The sequence below is a fragment of the Anser anser genome (genome assembly GCF_964211835.1).
Source record: "Anser anser genome assembly, chromosome: 3".
NCBI lineage: Eukaryota > Metazoa > Chordata > Aves > Anseriformes > Anatidae > Anser > Anser anser.
In genome coordinates this window covers 121,393,000-121,413,366 of record NC_139722.1, presented here as the reverse complement: position 1 = coordinate 121,413,366, position 20,367 = coordinate 121,393,000, and the positions used below count along the sequence as shown (strand labels likewise).

Below are 20,367 nucleotides of genomic sequence, written 5' to 3'. Positions count from 1 at the left end.
AATTACAGGACGCATCCATAAGGAAGCAGACTTCCTGCTGGATCCCCATCTTCTACAACTAACATGGTAGTTACTGAAATTGCAAAAGATGTTACGTGCTTGGTATGAGAATGTGTCAGACTGAAACAATATGAATTTCAAGGCAAATATTAACTCATTGCTGAACAGAGCCATTAGAAGGGAGAGAGCCACAGAGACAGAAATGGATCCAAGGAGCAAAACTGTGCTCCCTGTGGATGTTTGTTAAAGACGGGCAAGTAGTGCAGGTGCTGAGCATCTCTAACCAGAGCAATATTTAACTGAGGGCTGCTTAGTTATACTGAATGGACTAATCTATTCCACACTGTTTACGCCACTTCCCTGGCCATAATTTGTGTTGGATTGAATTGCAATCAGAGTGCAGCCGGGGAGATTTTGCTGCTTTACCCTGGGTGCGCTGCACGTGCATTAGCTGCTCTGACTTCCATCTGTAATGGAAGCTTCCTATGGAAATGGGAAAATATTTTCCATTTCATGGGAGGATCTGCCCAGGTGGGGAAGCTTATTGCGTGCCCTTATGGCTGGCCTTAGGATGCCTCGAACAGCAGCATGTGGAGGCGTGGTCAATGAAAGGTTGTACCAGAGGCCTTGCTTTGTAGCTTTGTTGGTCAGAGCTAGCAGAGGCACAATTGTCTGAGAAGAGTTAGTAGATGCTCTACAAATTAGGGTACATATTCTTTCACTTTTCTAGGATCTCTGGCTGATGCTGAAAATAGTTATATTGTATTTTATTATTTTTACCATTGTTTTTTATTCTTTTATTATGCATGCATGTATAGGTTTATCTACACACACTTTTTAGCTTATTCTTCTGTTTCTAATTTGAACGTGGTATTCACTGTCATCTCATTGCACTTTTTCCACGTCCTCCTTAAAACTTTCAACAAAATTCCAGCAGTGTGCCCAGTTCCTTCATGGGGGGTCCCATGCTCTGCCCATCTGGCTCACATGCTGTGTTGGCTCCAAACCCCTTCTGTCGTGGCTTTCTGTGTTCCTCTGTCTCTCTTCCTAACACTCTGCCAATGCCTTTAGGTTTTACACATGGGGCCCGTCTGTCTCTTCCTTTTCCTAAGTCATCTCATTAGCCTGCATGACCCTGGCTGCCACCTACGCTAACCACTCACTAGCTAATGTTTCTCTTTACCTTGCCCTCTTAGCATCCCACTTGGAGCCTCCCCTTCCCTCTGTTTCTTTGACACCTGTTCCTACTGCTCTGCTCCTCACACAACTTCCCCTGCGTGGGCCAGTGCTCCCAGAGCCGGTGCCGTGTCTGCCAAGTGTGGTCCTTCTGCCATGGGACCTCCCCAGCGGATGGTGGGGACTTGTGGCATTTATCTGATTTACTTGGCTAGCCCAAGTCCATGTTTTTAGCCCTATTCCTGTGACTCCCCCGTCTCATTCCTATTTTTTGGATATGATCAGCTGTTATGATGAGTCTTCACTGAAGATAAGGTTTTGGGGTGTGAGGCCTTCTCAGGCCAATAACGCTGCAATGACTGACTGTGTCCATGCAGCAGATGTCTCAGTCCTGTGTGTAGCTTCCAGACCGCGACAGCTTCAAACAGACCAAAATATGTATTATGTATTGCATTATTACTTTTAATCCTGCTTATTTTGTTGTTGTTGTTGTTGTTCTTGTGTGTCCTGCTGCCCCCCTGGAGCCAGTGCTGGAGGAGCTCACCTACCTTGCACTCATCCTCAGGAACTGTGCCAGCACCAACAAGGGGGAACCATAGTGGCTCTGGTGGCCACGGCCACGCTGGGTTTCATCCCTGTTTCTGCATGGCAGTGGGGCTCCTGCTGGGGGCTGCTCGCAGCTGGTCCGCTTGTGGCTTGGAAGAGAAAACGAGGAGAAAAAAGTTACCAGTGGAAATCTGTAGGGATGTGTGGACGTGGACGTGTAGATCCATTTATCGGTGCAGATCTCTCTGGTTGTTGTGGATGTATATTTATGGATACAGATCTCTAGCTATTGTGGATGTATAGATCTGCTTATGGAAAAACATCTCTGGCTGTTGTGGATGTATAGATACGTAGATATATGTTGCGGATGTACAGATATTGACAGATGCTGGCACCAATCCTGTGTACAGATATTATAGTCATCTGTGTATCTAGCCATGAATCCACCTAGATAGCCGTGGGTGGGCAGTGTGGCGGGCAGGCCTGCACCACCCGTGTTACCATTACAGCTCTCTGCCCGCACGGCTGGGTAGGCTTTGACACACACAGAGCCCACCAGCTCCCGGCGGGAGGCCTCGGGCGGCGCCCTGCCCTCGCCACGAGCAGCAGCCACCCGCGGCCGCTCCTCCCCACCCTGTGCCCTTCCTCCTCCTCCTCCTGCCCTCCCGAGGGCGGGCTGCAGCAGCGCCCTGCCGCCGTTTGTCCCCGCCGCGCCCCCGTAGCGGCCCGCCGGGGCAGGGCGGCGGCGCCACAGCGACATGGGCTAGGCCGCGGCCTGCCTCGGGCCCGGCGGCACCGGGCCGGCAGCGGGAGCGCGGCGGGGCCGCGCCATGGCGTCGGTGAAGGTGGCCGTGAGGGTGCGGCCCATGAACCGCAGGTGAGCGCCGGCCCTGCTGGGGCAGCCGCGGCGGGCAGAGCTCGTCGGCCGCTGCTGGGGAAGCAGCGCGGGAGGGCGGCCCCGTGGCGGTGAGGTTGCGGCAGGCTGCGAGGGGCGATGCCGAGTCGGCTTCGGGTAGCGCGGGTCGCTTGCAGGGAGCTGGGGCGCCGGCATGGAGCTGGCTGTCGCAGGCCGGCGGTGCTGGGTAATCCCGTCACCAGCACCCTCGCGGGTTTCACTCACCCACACGCAGCGATGTTCTGCACCTGCACGTCGCTCGTCCGCAGCGGGTCCCCGACAGCAGGCAGCGCGGGGCTTGAAGGCGCGGGCAGGACTTGCTGGTGTAGCGTTTGGTAGCGTGGAGGAATTCAGTTCGACCGTCGTGTGCGGAGAGATGGAAAAGAGAGGAAAGGGAAAATGGCAGGAGAGGAGAGGGCTGGTGGTTGTGGCAGGCACTGGAAGCAACGCTGGTACCGCGCGAGTGGAAGTCGGCGAGCGTCATCGCAGAGCAGCATTACGGTGACCCTGGACCTGCCGTCCAGGTGACGCGTGAGAGGACAGCTCGAATGGGGCTAGACCAGAGCGCATACCTAGAAAACAATGAAATTAGTTGGTGGTATGATGGAAAAGAAAGAGCTAAAGAGCAGGGCAGGCCAGGGTCTGCTGTGGTCAAAGCAGCAAGCCAAGAAAACGGTCGCTGACACCACGTGCTGAGTGGCAGTGAGCGGGCTGTGGAGAAGCTTTTTCTGAAAGTTTCTGGGAAGTTTTCTCTGACTGAAAATAAGCAGTAGAGAGCCTCCCTGTTGAAATTGCTCAAACCTTGCCATGTGCAGGCCGGTGCTTGATGTTTATGGTACGTATCAGGAGGCTGGATTCAGCGCCAGGGGATATTGCGCCCAAGCCCTGACTTTTGGATGCACGGTTACTGTTCCGCGTGGCACCGAGCAGCACCTCAGGTGGCTCTGGCAAACGGGAGCGGTGCCGGTGGTGCTCATCTTCAGGCAGTGTCGAACTGACGTGCTCGAGGTACTGCCAACACGTGCTGTAAGCTGGGCACCCACTGCTGTCCCCTGTTGCAGTAGTGAAGGTATTGTGAACCGCAAGACAGGGGCAGCAATCATGTTTTTCTTCTTGGTTTCCTTTGTGTCTTCGCTTAGCTATGCTTGGCTGTATGGGTCGTTGCTGTAAGCACGGCAGGATTTCCTAGAGGAAGGGCCTTGCTGACAGCTCAAAGGGACTTCCCAACTGGGCGTTCATTCTGCAGTGCTTGCTTCCAAAATCTTTAACGTGATACTGTATAGAGTTAAATGTGATTTCATGTGTGTCTGTAAACTTGCTTTGGTTTGTTCTAAGCTTAGTCATATAATGCAGCTTATTTCATGAGTCATTTTTAATTAGAGAAGACCGAGTTAATGAACAGTTGTTCAGACTCCTGCATTATGGAGCAGTTGCACTGTATGGTGTCATACCCCTGCTAATTGTGTAATAAGTCATGAACACGGATCTTGGAATGAATCATGTGGCAGGGCGGGGGTTGTTTTGGGATTGCTTGCAGTGCCATGGCTTCGATGACAAGCTTTGATCCTTTTTTTTTTTTTTTTCCTTTCCCTTCTCCCGTGACTTATTTTTGTTGTTCTCTTTCTTTGGCTTGACCTGGAAGGAATTTGTTCATTTCAGTGTCATTGTCAAAGCGCTTGACCATTCTTCTATAAACAGTTAACATCCCAAATTGATCACACAGAGGTTACCCCAAAGATTTTTGACTGTATCTCTGGATAATGTAATAAAAGTGGTGTCTAATTACTTTACAGTTACTGCTTTGAAGCCAATTGTGAGCATGAGCTTAGAAAGTTCAGTTACTTTGTGAATCTCCGTCTAATCTTTCCTTTCCCTAATTCAATATACAATTGCAGTGACAGCCTTTCAGTTCGTGCTGACATTTTAATAATTCTATAAAACGTGTAAAAACCTGTCAGCTGGCTTTAAGACTACGTTTTCTTCATAGAGTAGAAATCTGCAGGGAGCTGAACTTGGGGTGTTGGTGCATTTTGCTCTGGAAAATTTATGATTTTGGTCATTATTTTACAGGTTCATTTTTTTAAACCTATCATTAGAAATATTTGTTTATTGTCCTGTAATTTGGAGGACTTTACTGGAGGGTCCTGTACGTGGTCTCAAAAAATGTAGTTTCTCATTGAGATTCTGTCAGAATGGCCATTTTCTGTAATAAATAATGGGATTATAGAGAAAGCACTTTTCTGGTTGTTTACTGTGCACACTTGTTTGGGCTACCACTTACTAACCATTGTCTTCCAAATTTGGCATCCTATTAAGTCTAATGTAATTCTATCTCTGTTCTATGTTCCCGTATCTGCACAGTTCAAATGAATAAGTTGCCTTACTTTCAACTGTTTAGAGTCGTTTAAGAAGAACGAGGGGATAATCTCTTCGTAGCTCCATTTTACATCGTTTTATTTGCGTGAAAACAAGAATTAAATTAGTATTCGGGAAAACCACCTTTATACTTTTTTTTTTTTGTGGGGGAGGGGGATGTCAATTAAATAAAACCACCTAGAATACGCTGATTAAATAAGAGAAGATGTTTTGATATGTAATAAAGCGAATGGTATCTGAAAGAATCAAGTTGATATTACTAATTATTATGCCACCTCAGTTTCTTATACCTGGCAGCTCTGTTCTGTTTGGCTTTCAATTCATGAAGTAATGGAGGAAAACAAACCTTTTTTTTTTTATGCTTTTTATCTGTTTCTTGGATTCACATAAATTAATTACTGAATTTAATTAGTTGAATAAACTAAGTAAAGGTCATATGCAGCCTTTCCTGGCTTTGCACTGCAGCAAGTTCTTCCTCCTGCGTGCTTATCCACGAGGATGCTCAGGGGGCTGGAGCACCTCTCCTATGGAGACGGGCTGAGGGAGTTGGGGTTGCTCAGCGTGGAGAAGAGAAGGCTGTGAGGAGACCTTACAGCGGCCTTCCCGTGCCTAAAGGGGGCTACAGGAAAGCTGGGGAGGGACTCTTGGTTGGGGGCGTAGGGATACGACAACGGGGGAGTGGCTTTAAACTAAAAAAGGGTAGATTTAGATTAGATATAAAGAAGAAATTCTTTTCTAGGAGGGTGGTGAGGCACTGGCACAGGTTGCCCAGAGGAGCTGTGGCTGCCCCATCCCTGGAGGTGTTCAAGGCCAGGCTGGATGGGGCTTTGGGCAACCTGGTCTGGTGGGAGGTGTCCCTGCCCATGGCAGGGGGGTGGCACTGGATGGACTTTGAGGTCCCTTCCAACCCAAACCATCCTGTGGTTATCCAGTGCTGTCGATGTTTTTAAACATTTATTTAAATGAACTTCGTAGACTTTCCCACAGCTCCGTTATTATTTCTAATATAATGGAATAGGATTTCCAATTTGATTTTTTGAAGCGATCAATCTTTAGCTCTCCTTAGATTTGCTCTACAACCTGAAGTGGCTGATGGGGCTGGCAGAAACGTGTGGTCAGGAGCCGTGGTGCTCTACCTGGTTGTGCCGTCGCTCACAGTTACTGCACGAGGATTAACAGCTTCTATGTTTGATAGTGGTGAGACACAGAAGATGTTTTACTGCTTATAGAAGGCTTTCGTGTGACTCTGGGACTTGTTTGGATTAAAAGCCATGCCAATACTGACAACTTAGTTGTGTAGGCTGTAGTTGTATATTAGCCATTACACATGAGGCTGTCCCACTTGGTTTTACATTTTTACGCCTCTCAGTTAAGTCTAAGTAACTCTTCAGCTTCAGGGCTGGAGTCTGAGTACCCCGGGATTTATAGGACCAACATTTTATTATCTTTTAAAAATAACTCCTTGCACAATCCAAGCCTTAGTATCAATAGTAGAGTTTTCAACAGCTCGAATTAATATAGCACTGCAAAGGACAGAGCTATAAAGTAAGGGGCTTCATTTTACAAGAAACACATGACTAGAGTGTTTTTAGTGGCAGCAGTGATAAACAAGTAAACAACTAAGAGCCAGCAGAAATTGTAATTTGTATTCCTTATGTTTCAAAGTGATTTATGTGGGAGATTATTGGGAGTGTGAAAGTTCTTCTTAGCTATCCATGCTTTTTGGAATTGAGACACACGACATATAAATGGAGAATATATTACAGGATTTCTAATGCAGGGAAGAGAGGAATGCATTGGTGTCTCTTAATAAATTGCTCTGGCTAAAATACATGTTACTGTGGGTATTTTTCATTTTCATGAATTTATTTTATCAAAACACTCCATCTTTATATTTAAAATATCAGTATAGCAGGTAGAGTAAGAAAAGCTGAAATGATTACAAGGAAGGACACCAACAGTTAAATACTGTGTTTGTTTCTGAATTGCCTGGTGAAATTTTGCTGAGTCTGTTTCTGAGCATTGATCACCAGTTGCGGTTCATAAGGGGCACCAGAGCGATAGGAGAAGCGTAACTCAGAGCTTAAGTACGGCCAAATGGTGCAAAACTATCACTTTTTAAACGACAATACCAATGAGGATAAGCCATTTGTCAGCAAGCAGAGTTTGCTATTTCTTATGTTAACTCTTTGAACTTCTGTTTTAATAATGGTGCTTGTGACTTATTATCATGTACAATTTCCCTATTATAAAAAGAAGTTGAAAAATCTGTAAGGATAGGTGAGGCTCTGGTGTGCCTAGAGTGAGTGTACCTCTCTCTTGCCTCATCCTTTATCAGTGGGGGAGCCTGAATTCAGTAAAAATCGAGTTTGATGCCAGGTTGGCAAGACAAACTAACTGTTCTGAATGTGACTTTTCACCTTGCCATTTTTTACATCCAAAATCTTGAACCCATTTAAGGACCTCCAGCAGATTTTTCCTTCGGGAAGGTTGCCAGAGTAGAGACACTTCTCTCCCTGAAAATAAGGCGTGTGTGTGTGTATAGACCATCATCAGTGTGCTATTTCTTTTGTAAGTGTTGGACCAGTGCATAAAGGTGTAGGCTGAAGTCTGAGTTCTTGTATCAGGTAAAGTTGATACTAAGAGATCTTGGAAAAAATCCAGTGGTTTTGTACAGTCTATTTTCTATTTATTATCTCATCTTTTCAAGAGAAGCAAACAGTAGAAATAGCTTTATCCTACAACATGGTCATGTTCATCTTTTCAGGATAGGTCCCATAGTCATGGGAGAACCGGAGAACCAGAGAAATGAGCGTCAGCATGGCAGTGTACACATCTTCTGTCCCTAATAATTGCTGTCTTTTAAGTGACCCAAATGAAGATGCACTTAACAGATGGGTAATGTCTGGCAGTGGCTTGATGATACCCGGTGGGTACGGTCAGGTTCCCAGGTGGGGTTAACGTGGAGAGAACGCAGGTTCTTCGGGCATCTGCAAATGGTGACGTAGATATCTATAACTATGTAAAAATGCCCTCAAAGATGATGGAAGTCTCAGCGATGGTAGCTTGTGACTGTTACTGCGGTCTGTCATTTTGGAATCAACGTGCAATTGAGCTAACAGAGATTGCTGGGAAACAGAGGTGCTGGTATTGTGGGGTTCCTTTAAATGTCAGCTAAGGGAATTATGCTTGAGGACAGGACGTAGTAAGGCATGTTATAAGGCTGCAAGCAGACCTTTTGAAAATGGGGGAAAGGCTGGAGAATTTGCTGTTGGAGCAAATGAATTTAGAAATTACAGCTTGTTCATAGCAGAGCATTACCTTAAACTTTTAAGGACTAGAAAAGATAAAACGGAGAAGAGAGTAGGGGGCTTACAGAAAAGTTCAGGTTATCAGTGGCAAAACTAAGAAGGAGGTGACAGAAGTCTTATAATCAATATAGTAGCATGGGATATGGTTGTGGTTTAAGGTTGTTTTTTTTTTGACTTAAAGGTAGTAAGTAGTAGGTGCAGAGTTCAGCCCTGGCCCTGTAGGAATGGAAGAAGCAGCAGCCGGGAGTGTTGGGGGGGAAATGCCAAAGGTGTTTAAGTAGTACAGAGAGCTTTGCAAGTGTAAAACAGAACAGTTGCCCTCTTCAAGAGCTTAAATAGCAAACATCACAGGTTTCCTAAGGGGTGGTGAAATGTGGTGTTGGATGTCTGTTATGGAGCAGGGTCTAACGAGAGTGTGGCCTTTGCTAAGATGAGAAGTTAATGCCAAAGAGAGACGGCAACAGCAAGGATGATTGTTGGCTGGGAATTGGGATGCCACAGGTCAGGATATTCTAGAAAAACTTGTTGGACTCTCATTGGGCTTTTCCACAATAAAAAATGTCAGCGCTGCTGAAGCAAGCTGAAATTTAGGGTTGCAAGCAGTAACGAATGCCAGCACTCCGGTGTTTTGTTTCTTCAGAACTTCTCACCTATGTTAAAGTACATGGTCTTTGGACATCAGTGGCTTGTGACTTGTTTTCCTCTTCTTTCTGAGCCCTTTTCCTCGATGGTTAATCTTTGAAGCTTTTCAGCAAGCTGATGAATTTGAACTTCTGAGTGTGATCAGAGTTCAGCTCTTGCTTGCATGTACCTCACGTGGCCAAACAGAAGCTGCGTTCTGTGCTTCCCCCGGTGAGCCCCTGTGTCGGTGCCTTTTTAAGTTCAGTTTCTAGAAGCTCATTATCTGAATTATGTTGGAAAAGCTTAACAAAACTGACTGGAATCATTGATTCAAAAAATATCGAGCTAAATGTGTACTTCATGCGTTATGACTGCTGGAATAGATAAGGAGATGCAAATCTAGAAATATTTGCAGGGCTTAAATGTTGAAAAGAGGAATTAAATATTTAGTTATGGCTTCTTCGTAGTATCTTGGGAATAATGGAATGAAACTAAAAATGCATCAGCTTAAGCTGTATCCAGGGAATTACTGCTAATGAGATAGTTTAGGTTGTGGAAGAGCCAATCTCCCAAGGGGAACGAAGGCCCAGGCAGTTGGGAAGAGCTAATTCCTTTGAAGAAAGTCATTATAGGATGTGATCTTGCGTGAATGGGAAGGGGAGATTAGATGTAGATGACTTAAGTAGCTCCTGCCTTTGCCATTCTGCCTCTGGCTTCCTCTGCAGAGGGCCTTACACGCAGGCCCAAAACGAAACTGAGTACACTGTCTTTAAAGCAGCGTCTTGCCATTTTCATTGATAAAGCAAGGTGTATTGGGGAGGGAGAGCCCCAGCCGCAGAGCTTTATCCTCGCAGCAGCGAGTGGCAAAGCGAGAGGTGAGCTGAGCACTGCAGAAGGTGCTCGAGCACAGTGCTGTGTTCGCGTTACCTGAAGAGTTAACGGCTGGGACCGACAGCTTAGCCTGCATAAACCAGGAGAGAACAGGAAACCCACACAGTGCTTCTGTTGATGTGGGCTCATTTTTCTGTCCTTTTCGGTGCTTAATGCAAATGCTTCAAAGTTTTTCAAGCCTGAGGGATTTGTCACAATCGCCACCTTGTTCCTTCTGTTGCCCTCCATGGCATGAAGGAACAAAGACCTTCCAGTGCCAGCGTGGCTGGAGCACAGCAGGAGCGTGGGCACGTGTGGCGGCAGGGTTCAACTGCCCTCATTTACAATTTCTAACCCCCAAAGCTTTATGATCTTAAGCATTTTGAACTTGAAAGCCTGGCTTTAGAATAGCATTTCCTAGGTCATTGAATTCAGTATTATCGAGCACATTACCAGGTTACCTACATGTTATATCACTAAAATGATGAATGATAAAATGTTTTCAGACTCTGCTTTTTGTTGAGAGCTCCTTGAGACCAGCAGAGAAGGGCGGTGAGTCTCTGTGTTGTAACTTTCCTAATGAAACAAAGCAAGAGAAAGGTGAGTCTGTCGGTTTCTTAGGCTCTGTTTATTTGAAATGAAGACTGATTTTTGAATAAATGGGATTAGCACTCAGCAGTTTTAACCTAACTGAGCTCTTGGACTAGAAGGCTCTCAGAAGTCTGAGTATCTCTGAAAGGCAGGTATTGTTGGAGAGAACAGCTGGCTGAACTGAAGAGCAAAGTCCTTTCTTTTGCAGTAGCTATAAATACAAAGCCGGGGTTATTTATTGAGAGAGGGTTTTTCAGAGTTATCTAACAGAAGGAGAGCATGCATGGCAGTAGGCATCTTAATTGCCCATGGGCTAAAGTTCTTATTGTTGAACACTCAGACACTTCAAATACTGGCTTTATGAAGGCTTTCCTCCAAAGTTTATATGGTAAATATAAAGCAACAGAGAGACGCGAAAACCTGGAGTGCACCAGTCATTTTTCTGTATGCTTATGTTTGGCAGATATTTGTACTTAGGTAACTGAAGTCATTTGTTTTTCAATCCAGATTGCTTGTGTGTGCCTCGGCTAAGGGAAAGAGTGACTGAAGAACAGCCTTATGGATTACTTGGGAGCCTAACAGATGTGTGAGGTCAGGCACAGTTTGTCAGTTCTGGATCTCAAATTAGAGGACCCCCTACCCCAAAAGCCAAGGACACTGCAGGGAAGCAATCTGCTTTCTTTGAATCAGGCTTTGCTGTACACAAGAGGTTAAGTCAATACTGTCTTTATGACTTGGAATAGCAGCAGTAACAACAGAAGGAATCAGAAGAGACAGGATATTAAAAGCAAAGTAACATGTGGCCTAAAAGCCGAGTCATAGAGAAACTTTATAGTTTCATAATAATGGCAACAAAATTCCAGGATGTCACTCAAATCAACTTGGTGTTGTGTGAGGTTAGTCTATGTTGCTTCTGCTAAATAAGCGATTTTGCTACATTTTCCTGTAGAGTGCCAACAGAGAGGTGTAAGAGGGGGTTCGCATGTGCACGGCTCAGAGCCATGCAGGACAGGGAACTGGTGAGGCCATAACCGAGCCTGGTCTGGCACTCCATCTGCACAGACCAAACTGAGAAGTAGCCATCGAGATAGCTTTCTGGTTGAGGCTTACATATTGTTCAGGTTATGTGATCATTGATTGCGGCATGTGTGGATACGGTGATTTTTTTAAAAGCTAGCTGTTGCTAGTGGTTAAAAAATTGCTTATGTTGATACCTGCTAGGCCTGAAGTCTATCTATTGTGCTGTTAAAAACAAATGTAAAAAGCAGGTCAGGTACCTGATTTAATGCAGTGACCAGTCTGCAGGTGTTGCCATGAGCGTGCATAATTTTCCAAGAAAAGCTAGATATTATTGGACATAAGACAGTGCAAGGACACCCCTATGTTCATTTTCCAGGAGAGCCTTCCTGCTGTAGATTAAACTACTGCTTTTCAGTATTGTTGGTGAAATTTATTGTTATGGCTAAGGGCATTTAATCTAGGTTGTCCTTCATACAAGAACTGATACGTGCGTACTAGTATATAAACTAAGGGAATATTTCTGTTTCGTGAGTTGTACAATATTTGTCCTGTTTCTGCATTCTCTGTGACTGAGTTTGTTATTCGGGTTTCAGCTGCATTGTGAAAAAAAGTTCTGAGAGTGGCAGAGCTCTCCTTTAATGATCGGCAAAGTTTGCCAGCTCTTTTTATAAAGTGATATCACAAAAGGGAATGTGGGTATCGTCTTAAGCCAACAGTCTGCACTAGCAAAATACTACGATTACATTGACCACAGAAAAATGGGCTTCATGACAGAACTGCTGCCTTTTTTTTTCTAAAGTCTCAAGTATGTGTATCATGTCTTTGTCTTCCTGAAACACAATTACAATCATATCATAGCAGGCTGTTTATTTAAACTTCAATCCCCAGGATTTTTTCTCTGCTGTCTTCTTGTCAGGCTGCTTGAGGTGAGGCAGAAGATGTCGTGCAGCCTGTCTGTCAGTCAGTCGGTTCCCATGTCACAGCTTTTGAATCTGCTGGCCGATGTCATCCAGACTTGACAGCTTGGTAGAGATCTCCAAGGTGACGAAATGGTGGTGTTCAGAGAAAATGGGAGGTGGTGGAAGTCTGTAGAGCTCTCCCTGGCGAGGGGGAGGCTGCAGCCCGTAGCAGCCGTCAGAGAACCCACTGGGCACGCACCCTCACCTGGAGCCGAAGGACACCTGCCTGCATGCCTGACGCTGTAGGATGTGGAGTTCCTATCTTTGAGTGTGAACGTGGTTTCAGTCGTGTAATTCTGAGCCTGCGGCCTTCCTTGTCAGTCAGCAGCACTGGGCCGCTTTGAGCTAAGGAAGGCCGGGCTAACGCTGGGCTACTGCCCTGCTGTGGAGAGGACGCTGGTTTTTATAGAGTGCGGTCGTGTGGCACTGGTGGCTCAAACCACCAAAATCTTGGGTTTGAATTGGATGTTTCATATGCGGACCTCCAGGTTTGTTCTTAACCTGAACCCGTATATGTTTTTAAAAAAAACACATTTAAAGAAAACGCACTTTCTAAAAAACGATTCGATAAGCATTGAGGAAGCGAATAAACAAAAACCTCTGGAGAGCAAAAGGAAAATTAGAAATTGTGTGATAGTTTAGTTTGTGCTGACTTTTCCTGTAGTTAGAGTAACAAAAACATCCTTGTGTAGTGGGCTTTTTGTTTGACACTTTAAAGCATACAGTTGAATCGAATGTTCTCCTTTCAAGAGTTCCTCAAACAAAGGAAAGTGCTCTTGGTCTGTGTGATTCAATGAGACATGAAGGCACAACGTACGGTTAGCGTGTTACCAAGCTACAAGAAAAAGCAAAGTTCTTTCTGTGACACATTGTGTTTGTTTTGTAGTTAAATCTACCTTGAATTCTCCTGGTTGTGAAGCAGCCCTCATGCTTTCACATCGTGAGCCCAGAAATACACCTGGGCCGAGAACAAGCAGAGTGGTAAAATAGGAAATCTGTAACGCCGTGCCTCAAGTGGGAATGTAGGAAGCAGGCGCTTGGCTGAAAAGAAAAGCCATTGAGCATGGTTGAGTTGCTTTAACAAGCACTCAGACTATGTTTTTGAGTAGTTGAAAAACAAAATCACACGCTCGCTCTTTGATAACCCCGTTTTCCAACAGGTAGTCCATTAAATGTCTACAGTAAAGTGAATTTCCAAGACATATTTTACAGGCCCTCTTTTCATTTTGACACAGATGCTCAGCAGGCAGTTCAGGGAGTACCTGTATCCTTGTCCGTGCAGCCTTGGAGGCCTGTTGAAGTGGGCTTTAGAAACACTGTGATGGAGAAAACTGATGGCACTTTTTGTCCCGTCCTTTTTGGTTTTCCCCTCCAGTCCCCTGGCCAAAACACTTCTTGTTTTTTTCTGTTCTTTTTCTCAGAGTCATGTCTGTCGGATATTATGGTAGTCACAACTGATCACCGTGGTATCAATTTAATGGAAAACATATCATGATTTTCTGACAGGATAAGCTATAGTAAATGCTCTAATGTCTGAATAATACAGAACAGGTTATTAAAAAGCCACCATTTGAATAACTTAACCTTCCAGTGAAGGACCTTAAGGATGAGCTTGGAAAAAGACCAAAGGCATTTTGCAACTTTGTAATAGGGTTCTTCCGAAAGCTTCCCTTGTTCAGTGACATTTGAGGTAAGAGTGCATTACCGTGTTCCACTCCTTTCTGTCTGTCTGTGGGAGGACTCTCAGAAAGTCTTGTGGAGGATGAGGTGAGTGACTTAACGCAAAGAGGTCTTTGAAAGTTGCCTTGAAAGCTGGAGATACTGCTCGTGTTTTACTGCATTTGGACTAGATGCCCATGGAAGTGCAAAAACTGCTCAGGTCTTTGTCCTGAAAATATGCGGGGAATATAAGGGAAGGAGGGAAAGAAACTCACCTTAGAGGTGTCTACATTGCAGATTGTTCCATGAAGCTACTGTGTTTTGACAGGGCTGCTGAATCATCTTCAGGTTGGGGCAGTTCTTCCTAACTCACACAGAAAGAGGAATTACTGAAGCTTTGCCCAACTGAAGCATTTATCAGGTTATCCCATTAAAAGAGATGTATGCAGGCTCTTTTGAACATATCTTGGTACTGATGCTGGTATGGTTTATATAAAGATAAAACGACGGTATTATTTGAAGAGCTTATTCTGATGGCTTCTTCTCCCTTTCCCTTAATTGTTAGCTGACTAGCTAGCTGAATTCAGCAGTAGCAGAGGGTCAGTAGCAGCACTGAGGTGATGGATTTCTTGGTATCTGTGCCAAAAAACTCTCCTGCTTGATCACGCTGCCGTTTGGTGAGGGGCCAAGGGATCACGGGTTACACGTTTCATTCCCTTGTGATCCCGGAACTCCACGTGGTGCCTGAGCCAGCAGCGAGTGAAGCCTGCAGGCTGGCCCGAAACACCACTCCGCAAACAGATCAGGCTTCAGGGGAAACAAGTCATCTTCCGTCACCAAAGCAGTAATTGTGAACTAGTTTTGGCAGCCGGCCCCTCGACATTGCCTTGTAATGGAGGTTGTGGGACTTGCGGGGCAGTGCCTTTGGTTATCGGCTGGGGCTTGCCTCTGGGCCGAGCTGGTTGCAGCCAGGGCCCCTTCCAGCCCTGAACGTATTCGGGAGGGTGCCTAAAACTGAAACACACTTGTTTACAGCCTGAACCTTTAACTGAGGTGGAACTCGCGATCAGAACTTTTTGAAAGGGATTCAGCCCCTTCTGAGCTGCATGAAATGGTTACCTGGAAGTGACTGGTGTTGGACAAGCAATTTTTTTTTATGGGATCTTCTCAAGCTCTTTATGTTCAATAAATTATACTCAACTGTCTGATAACAAAGTGAAGCTTTAGTTTTTGATTTGAATGTTTTCTCCTGTCAATTCACCCTGCTTCTTTCAGGTAGGCTCACTGACTCAGATAACAGTACTCCTGCTTCAGGTCATTCTCTCCCTTTCCATACAAAAATGCAAAATAATTTTTTATTATTGGCTGGTGCTTTACTAGCCCCATATTTATTTATTTATTTATTTTTGTGGCTTTGGAATCCTTATTCCTTAATAACATTTAGTGATACTGTCACTGTTATCATAAAAATTAACGATTCCAGGCTTGTCAGAACAGTGGGGCGGCTGATATATGGGTATTAGATGTTAAATATTTTTTTTCAGTTTTTCACTGTTAAGTAGCTTAAGGTTTGGTAATGTGGAGAGGCGGCTGGGTGCAGCAAAGAAAGCACAACCACATCTTATTGTTTCCCCTTGGGCACCTCAAGCATGACGGAGCCCAGACAGAAAGCAGGAGTTCTGGCACAACCTTCTGCCCATGTGGAGTTCTTCCAAACTTCCTAGAGGAAGCAGGTTGCTAATTAGTTGAAACATTTTTGTGACACAATAGACCGTTTAATTGGGCCAAGTTACATATTACACCTTCTCTCACCAATTAGTTGCTGACAGGTAGGGTGTGGGGTGGAGGTGGGGTGAGCAGTAGCTGTGCACGGCTGCATTACTGCTCTGACAAAGCCTATTTCCTGCTAAAAGGTACCACTGGAAACTTCTCCTTTCCCTGTTTATTACCCATAGTTGTATTTTAGTATTTGAGTCTCTTAAGTTCAGACCTAGTAAAAGATAATGAGCATGACTTGTAAATGACTGAGAGGCATCTCTAAAAGTATGCCTCTAATGTTTTTCACTGGTAGATCTAAATTCAGTTGTATAATTATTGCTGCAATTATTACAATTATATATTTTATTAGCTTAGAAAATAACTTAATGTGTTGATATTTAAGTAAGCACTTTTATTTGCTTAATCTTTATTCATTAATGTAGATTTTAAAATAGGCTTTGCTTTTCTTTAGAATTTCTACCAGAAAACTGACTGTGGATAGAGGGTGACTTCACAGTCAGCTGATGAATGTAGGAGAATTAGGTGGTCCAGCGCACCATGGAGAGGAGAATGTCGTGTTAAAAAGCCCAAACTCAGTTCTCTTGTTAATATGAAGAAGTTTCCCTTTCATTTTTAGGTTGGTGTAAGTGGATAGCCAGCAATTGCTGAGATGCTGTGCAATATGGTAAAGCCGCACATTACTGCTTTAAAGCCCTCTGCTGGCTTTTGTACCAGTCAGCAGTACCCATTTGTCAGGTGCTTTAGCAGGTGGATTTGGAACAGGCGTGTCTGTTAGCATTTGGTGAACAAGGTTTTGTATGATATATAGCAGTCTTCCTCTTTTTGTTTCTTTTTTTTTTTTCTTTCATGTGCATGTTTTTAGTAATACAAGAGGTTGTCATTCAAGAGCAGCCTGTATTACTTTTATGAGGAGGTGTGATGAAAGCCCATCTCTAGCAAGCAGGTTGATACATGCAGGTTTTAGACACCGAGCTAGCAACTTTTTATGCCACTTTTGGAAACATTCAGAAACAAATAGTGAGATACAGATTTGCATGCATGAAAACACTGCTGCAGAAATGGACTGCTTTTCTTCCTGGAATCATGGTGCTATGAGAGGCAGCAAACCTGCGTAACACACCTTTGGTAGGAGAGCCTCTCTCCTACACTGCCATGCATCACATTTCAAAAAGAAATTGGGTGCCCACTTCTAAGAGCTTAAAATACTGGGAGTTTGTGCTTTTAATATTTAGGCCCTGTTACCTAAACCATATGGGTAAATGGGTACTAAGATGGTAAGAGGTTTACCTTGCAGTGTTCTGTTTCAAAATTTTTTAGAGCCACATGATTGACTTCACTGACCTTTGGATCAGACTACTTCAAATTAAGAACAAACCACTGAGTTGACTTGCAGAGTCAAACTTCTGAAGTAGATTTCCCCAAGCTGGTTGTCTGCTTTTAAGTGAAAGGATTTGGATTTTGAGGCAAGGCCAAGTGCTTCAAATATATCACTAGAAAAAAGTAGACATTGGTCACAACAGTCAAATATGGATTCATTTGATTAATTAACTGTGGCAAGTGACTTATTGAATGGAAATATTACTGTGGATGATTGTGATATGCTCTATTTAACATACTCAAATATTGTTTTTACTTTCAGGGAGAAAGACCTCAATGCAAAGTTTATTATTTCAATGGAGAAAAATAAAACAACAATCACCAACTTAAAGGTGAGTAAACACAATTTAAAGAAGGAAATTCTAACCAAATAGCTGCCAAAATATGGACAAAACAGTGATGCTCACAACACTATGGAGAACAGCCCTTAGTTTTGGAAAAAGTGTTGAAGTAATCCTTAGGGGAAACGGATTAAACTGTTTCTTTCTGTACCACGGTTTTCTGTTAACGAAACTGTAGGATGTATCTCATATGTTTATTTTTCTGGTCATTACTTAGCTGGAAGAAAGCCTACAATAGAAGAAAAGTACATGCCCACTAGCTATTAAACCTTCGGTTTATCCGTAGAAGCAGTCTTTGAAAATTTCCATGAAAATGAGCTAAACCCAAAGTGCCTATCACTTGCTGTAATATTTTGATGGTGTATTTTAACATTTCTGTTACCAGGAGAAATCACGCACAGCAAATAGATTTTTTGCAAGATAGCTTCCAATGACAAATATATGAAAAGGAATTTCAGTGTAGTTTGTTTAGATAGACAGATTCAGATAACTGTGAACATTGCTGAAGTATATTGCTAACTGTCATGTCTTGAGCAAGATATATGTAAGTAGCAGGTACGTGATGCCATTTTAATTATGGCTTCACACTGAAATGCTGTTCACAGTGCAAAGGTCTCTCTGGATCCTACTAACTACAAGTGTATGATAATCCCTTAATATAATCTGTTTTTCATACACAGGATTGATTTAACTAAACATAAATATTGTGACAAGCATATACTGCTAGGAGCAGTACGCTAAATTCCAAAGGATTCCTGCTATGCTGTCCTGTAACACGATTATTGTTACTTACGAATGTGATATATCTGCTGCTAATTTTTTCACTGTTAGAAAAGCAGGCTAACCTGTCATTACTGTAGTTTTAATGTCTGTAGCCTGATGTTAAAATTGCATTTGGATTGGTTATTATAAATTGTTTTTAATTATTTCGTCAGCATGGATTGTATTATCTCTTTATTTATTTTTTAATAGATACCAGAGGGTGGAACTGGAGACACAGGAAGAGAAAGAACTAAGACATTTACCTATGATTTTTCCTATTTCTCAGCAGACAGTAAAAGTCCCAGCTTTGTTTGTCAAGAAACGGTAGGTTTTTTCAATGTTAATAAGAATTTTGTTTTCCACCCACCGCCCTTTCCTTTGTGGTGAAAGCATTATTGAAACTTCTTTCCACTGGAAGTGCTTCTCCTCTAATTTAGAAATTCCCTAGATGCCTGGGAGTTTGGATTTTGTTTTCTTTTTCTTATCTAACATTGTTAAGTGCTGTGTTTTCTAATACAGCAGGCTAAATGCCTTCTTTCTGGTTCTCTTGTCTGACGTGTCTTGTAAGGTCAAGCTAGAAAACCTCTCTGGGCTATTTTGTGGGAGGAGGCACTAGATTTTTTTTTGAAAAGCTTCTTGTAAAAATCACTTTTGATAAGCAAACATATATCTTTAATTCAATTAGACAGAAACATTCTTCTTAGGTAGTTGAAGTGTTTTTTTTTTTTTTTTTTTTTTTTTTTTTTTTGTCCAAAGGACTTGGTACACATTGAAGAACCTGCTTGAAGAAGATTGTTTCTTCTCTTCCCTTGAGTATTTAGCTTAGGAAAGGACAAAATCACCTTTCTTCCTGCATGCTCAGAATAGAAAGTCTAACTTTGAGCAATAACCATAGCTTAGGTGAACAGGTTGGCCCTGCCTGACCTTGCATTTCATGTGAGCATTGAACCCCTTTACTGTTTCACATCCCCATTTACTGAGTGAAGTTGAAGTGTTCCATTATTGCTATATTCCCTTTTTTTTATCTTCTCTTTTGAGTCTGTCTTTCCCCTTAAAGTAATGCAAGGGTTTGCTGAATATACTGTAAGCCAGCTGACTACATCCCTTTTTGGTATGTACCTTATCTATTCTATAATCCCTAAATTCAGGGATATTAGAGTGGCTAATCCTAACAAGCCTCGGAATTAAAATTATTAAGAAGAAACAATAAGATGTAGTCAATTTTAAATATTTATAGGAACGGCAAGCTGTGCTGATGTTTCTAATGACTAAGCTGTTTAATAGGGAATTTATACTTGACATTTCTCTTTAACCATTAGCATAAACAAATGATCATGTTTTTTTCTGAAAACTTGTTAACTTCATAAGTCAATACTTAGTGCTTAATCTAGACATTAGATCACATACTCTTAAACTTTATTTCTTGATGATGACTGTTTAACATTTTTTGCTGTGTTTTCTGAAATATCAAGAAGTGTATCTTTATTTGGGTATTCATGTAGGAATATCCTGATTGCTTTAGCACTGCTGGAAACTCAAGAAGAAGCATATTTGCACACAAGGCTTGGAACGCTAGTTTCTAGTGAATAGTTGAGTAACTTAAGGAAAAACATGCTTATATAGGGATAGTTGCATCAGCCTTGAGCAAAATATATGTACGTATCTATATTAACATAAGTGTACATTAAAGCTGTGAGCTTTATGGTTTATAGTAGGAGGATGTTAACAACAAATCCTAAACACAGCCTAGATGTCTGTGCTTAGTATTCTGATGTTACAGTGCGTGCCTTGATCCCAGCCTGCCTCCTTGATCCTTGCAGGCAGGAATGGTAACTTCTCTTGTTCAGTCAGAAAAACAATGTTGTCCCATTATCAAGTGTTGTGTTAATTACAGAGTATGCAGCACGTTGAAAACAAAAGGAATTCTTGAACAATGGGAATGCAGTTTCTAAACAAAAGCTGCACAAGCTATTGTTTTGGTTGTATTATTCATTTCATATTTAATTGGAAGACTTTGTAGTTTAGCTCTTATCAAGTTGCTGCAGAATTTCCAGTTTACTGCACCAGTGCTGTGGAAGACGGGC

The 20,367-nt window shown here is 43.1% G+C and overlaps 1 protein-coding gene across 16 annotated transcripts in view; it reads left to right on the top strand.

Moving 5' to 3' along the window:
• The window catches only part of KIF16B (kinesin family member 16B), a 158,143-nt gene that overhangs the window by 15,730 nt on the left and 122,046 nt on the right, over positions 1-20,367 (top strand). For 11 of the 16 annotated variants that reach the window (XR_014581686.1, XR_014581687.1, XM_083829140.1 and 8 more), the window contains 2 exons: positions 17,443-17,512; positions 18,494-18,607. Coding sequence is in view for 14 of the 16 variants with exons in the window: in XM_083829140.1 (XP_083685266.1) it covers positions 17,443-17,512; positions 18,494-18,607 (184 nt within the window). In the remaining 2 variants the exon portion in view is untranslated. Of the gene's footprint in view, positions 1-1,866; positions 2,600-17,442; positions 17,513-18,493; positions 18,608-20,367 lie in introns of those variants that run through there. The other 5 variants (XM_083829131.1, XM_083829128.1, XM_083829139.1 and 2 more) reach the window with 1 other exon arrangement.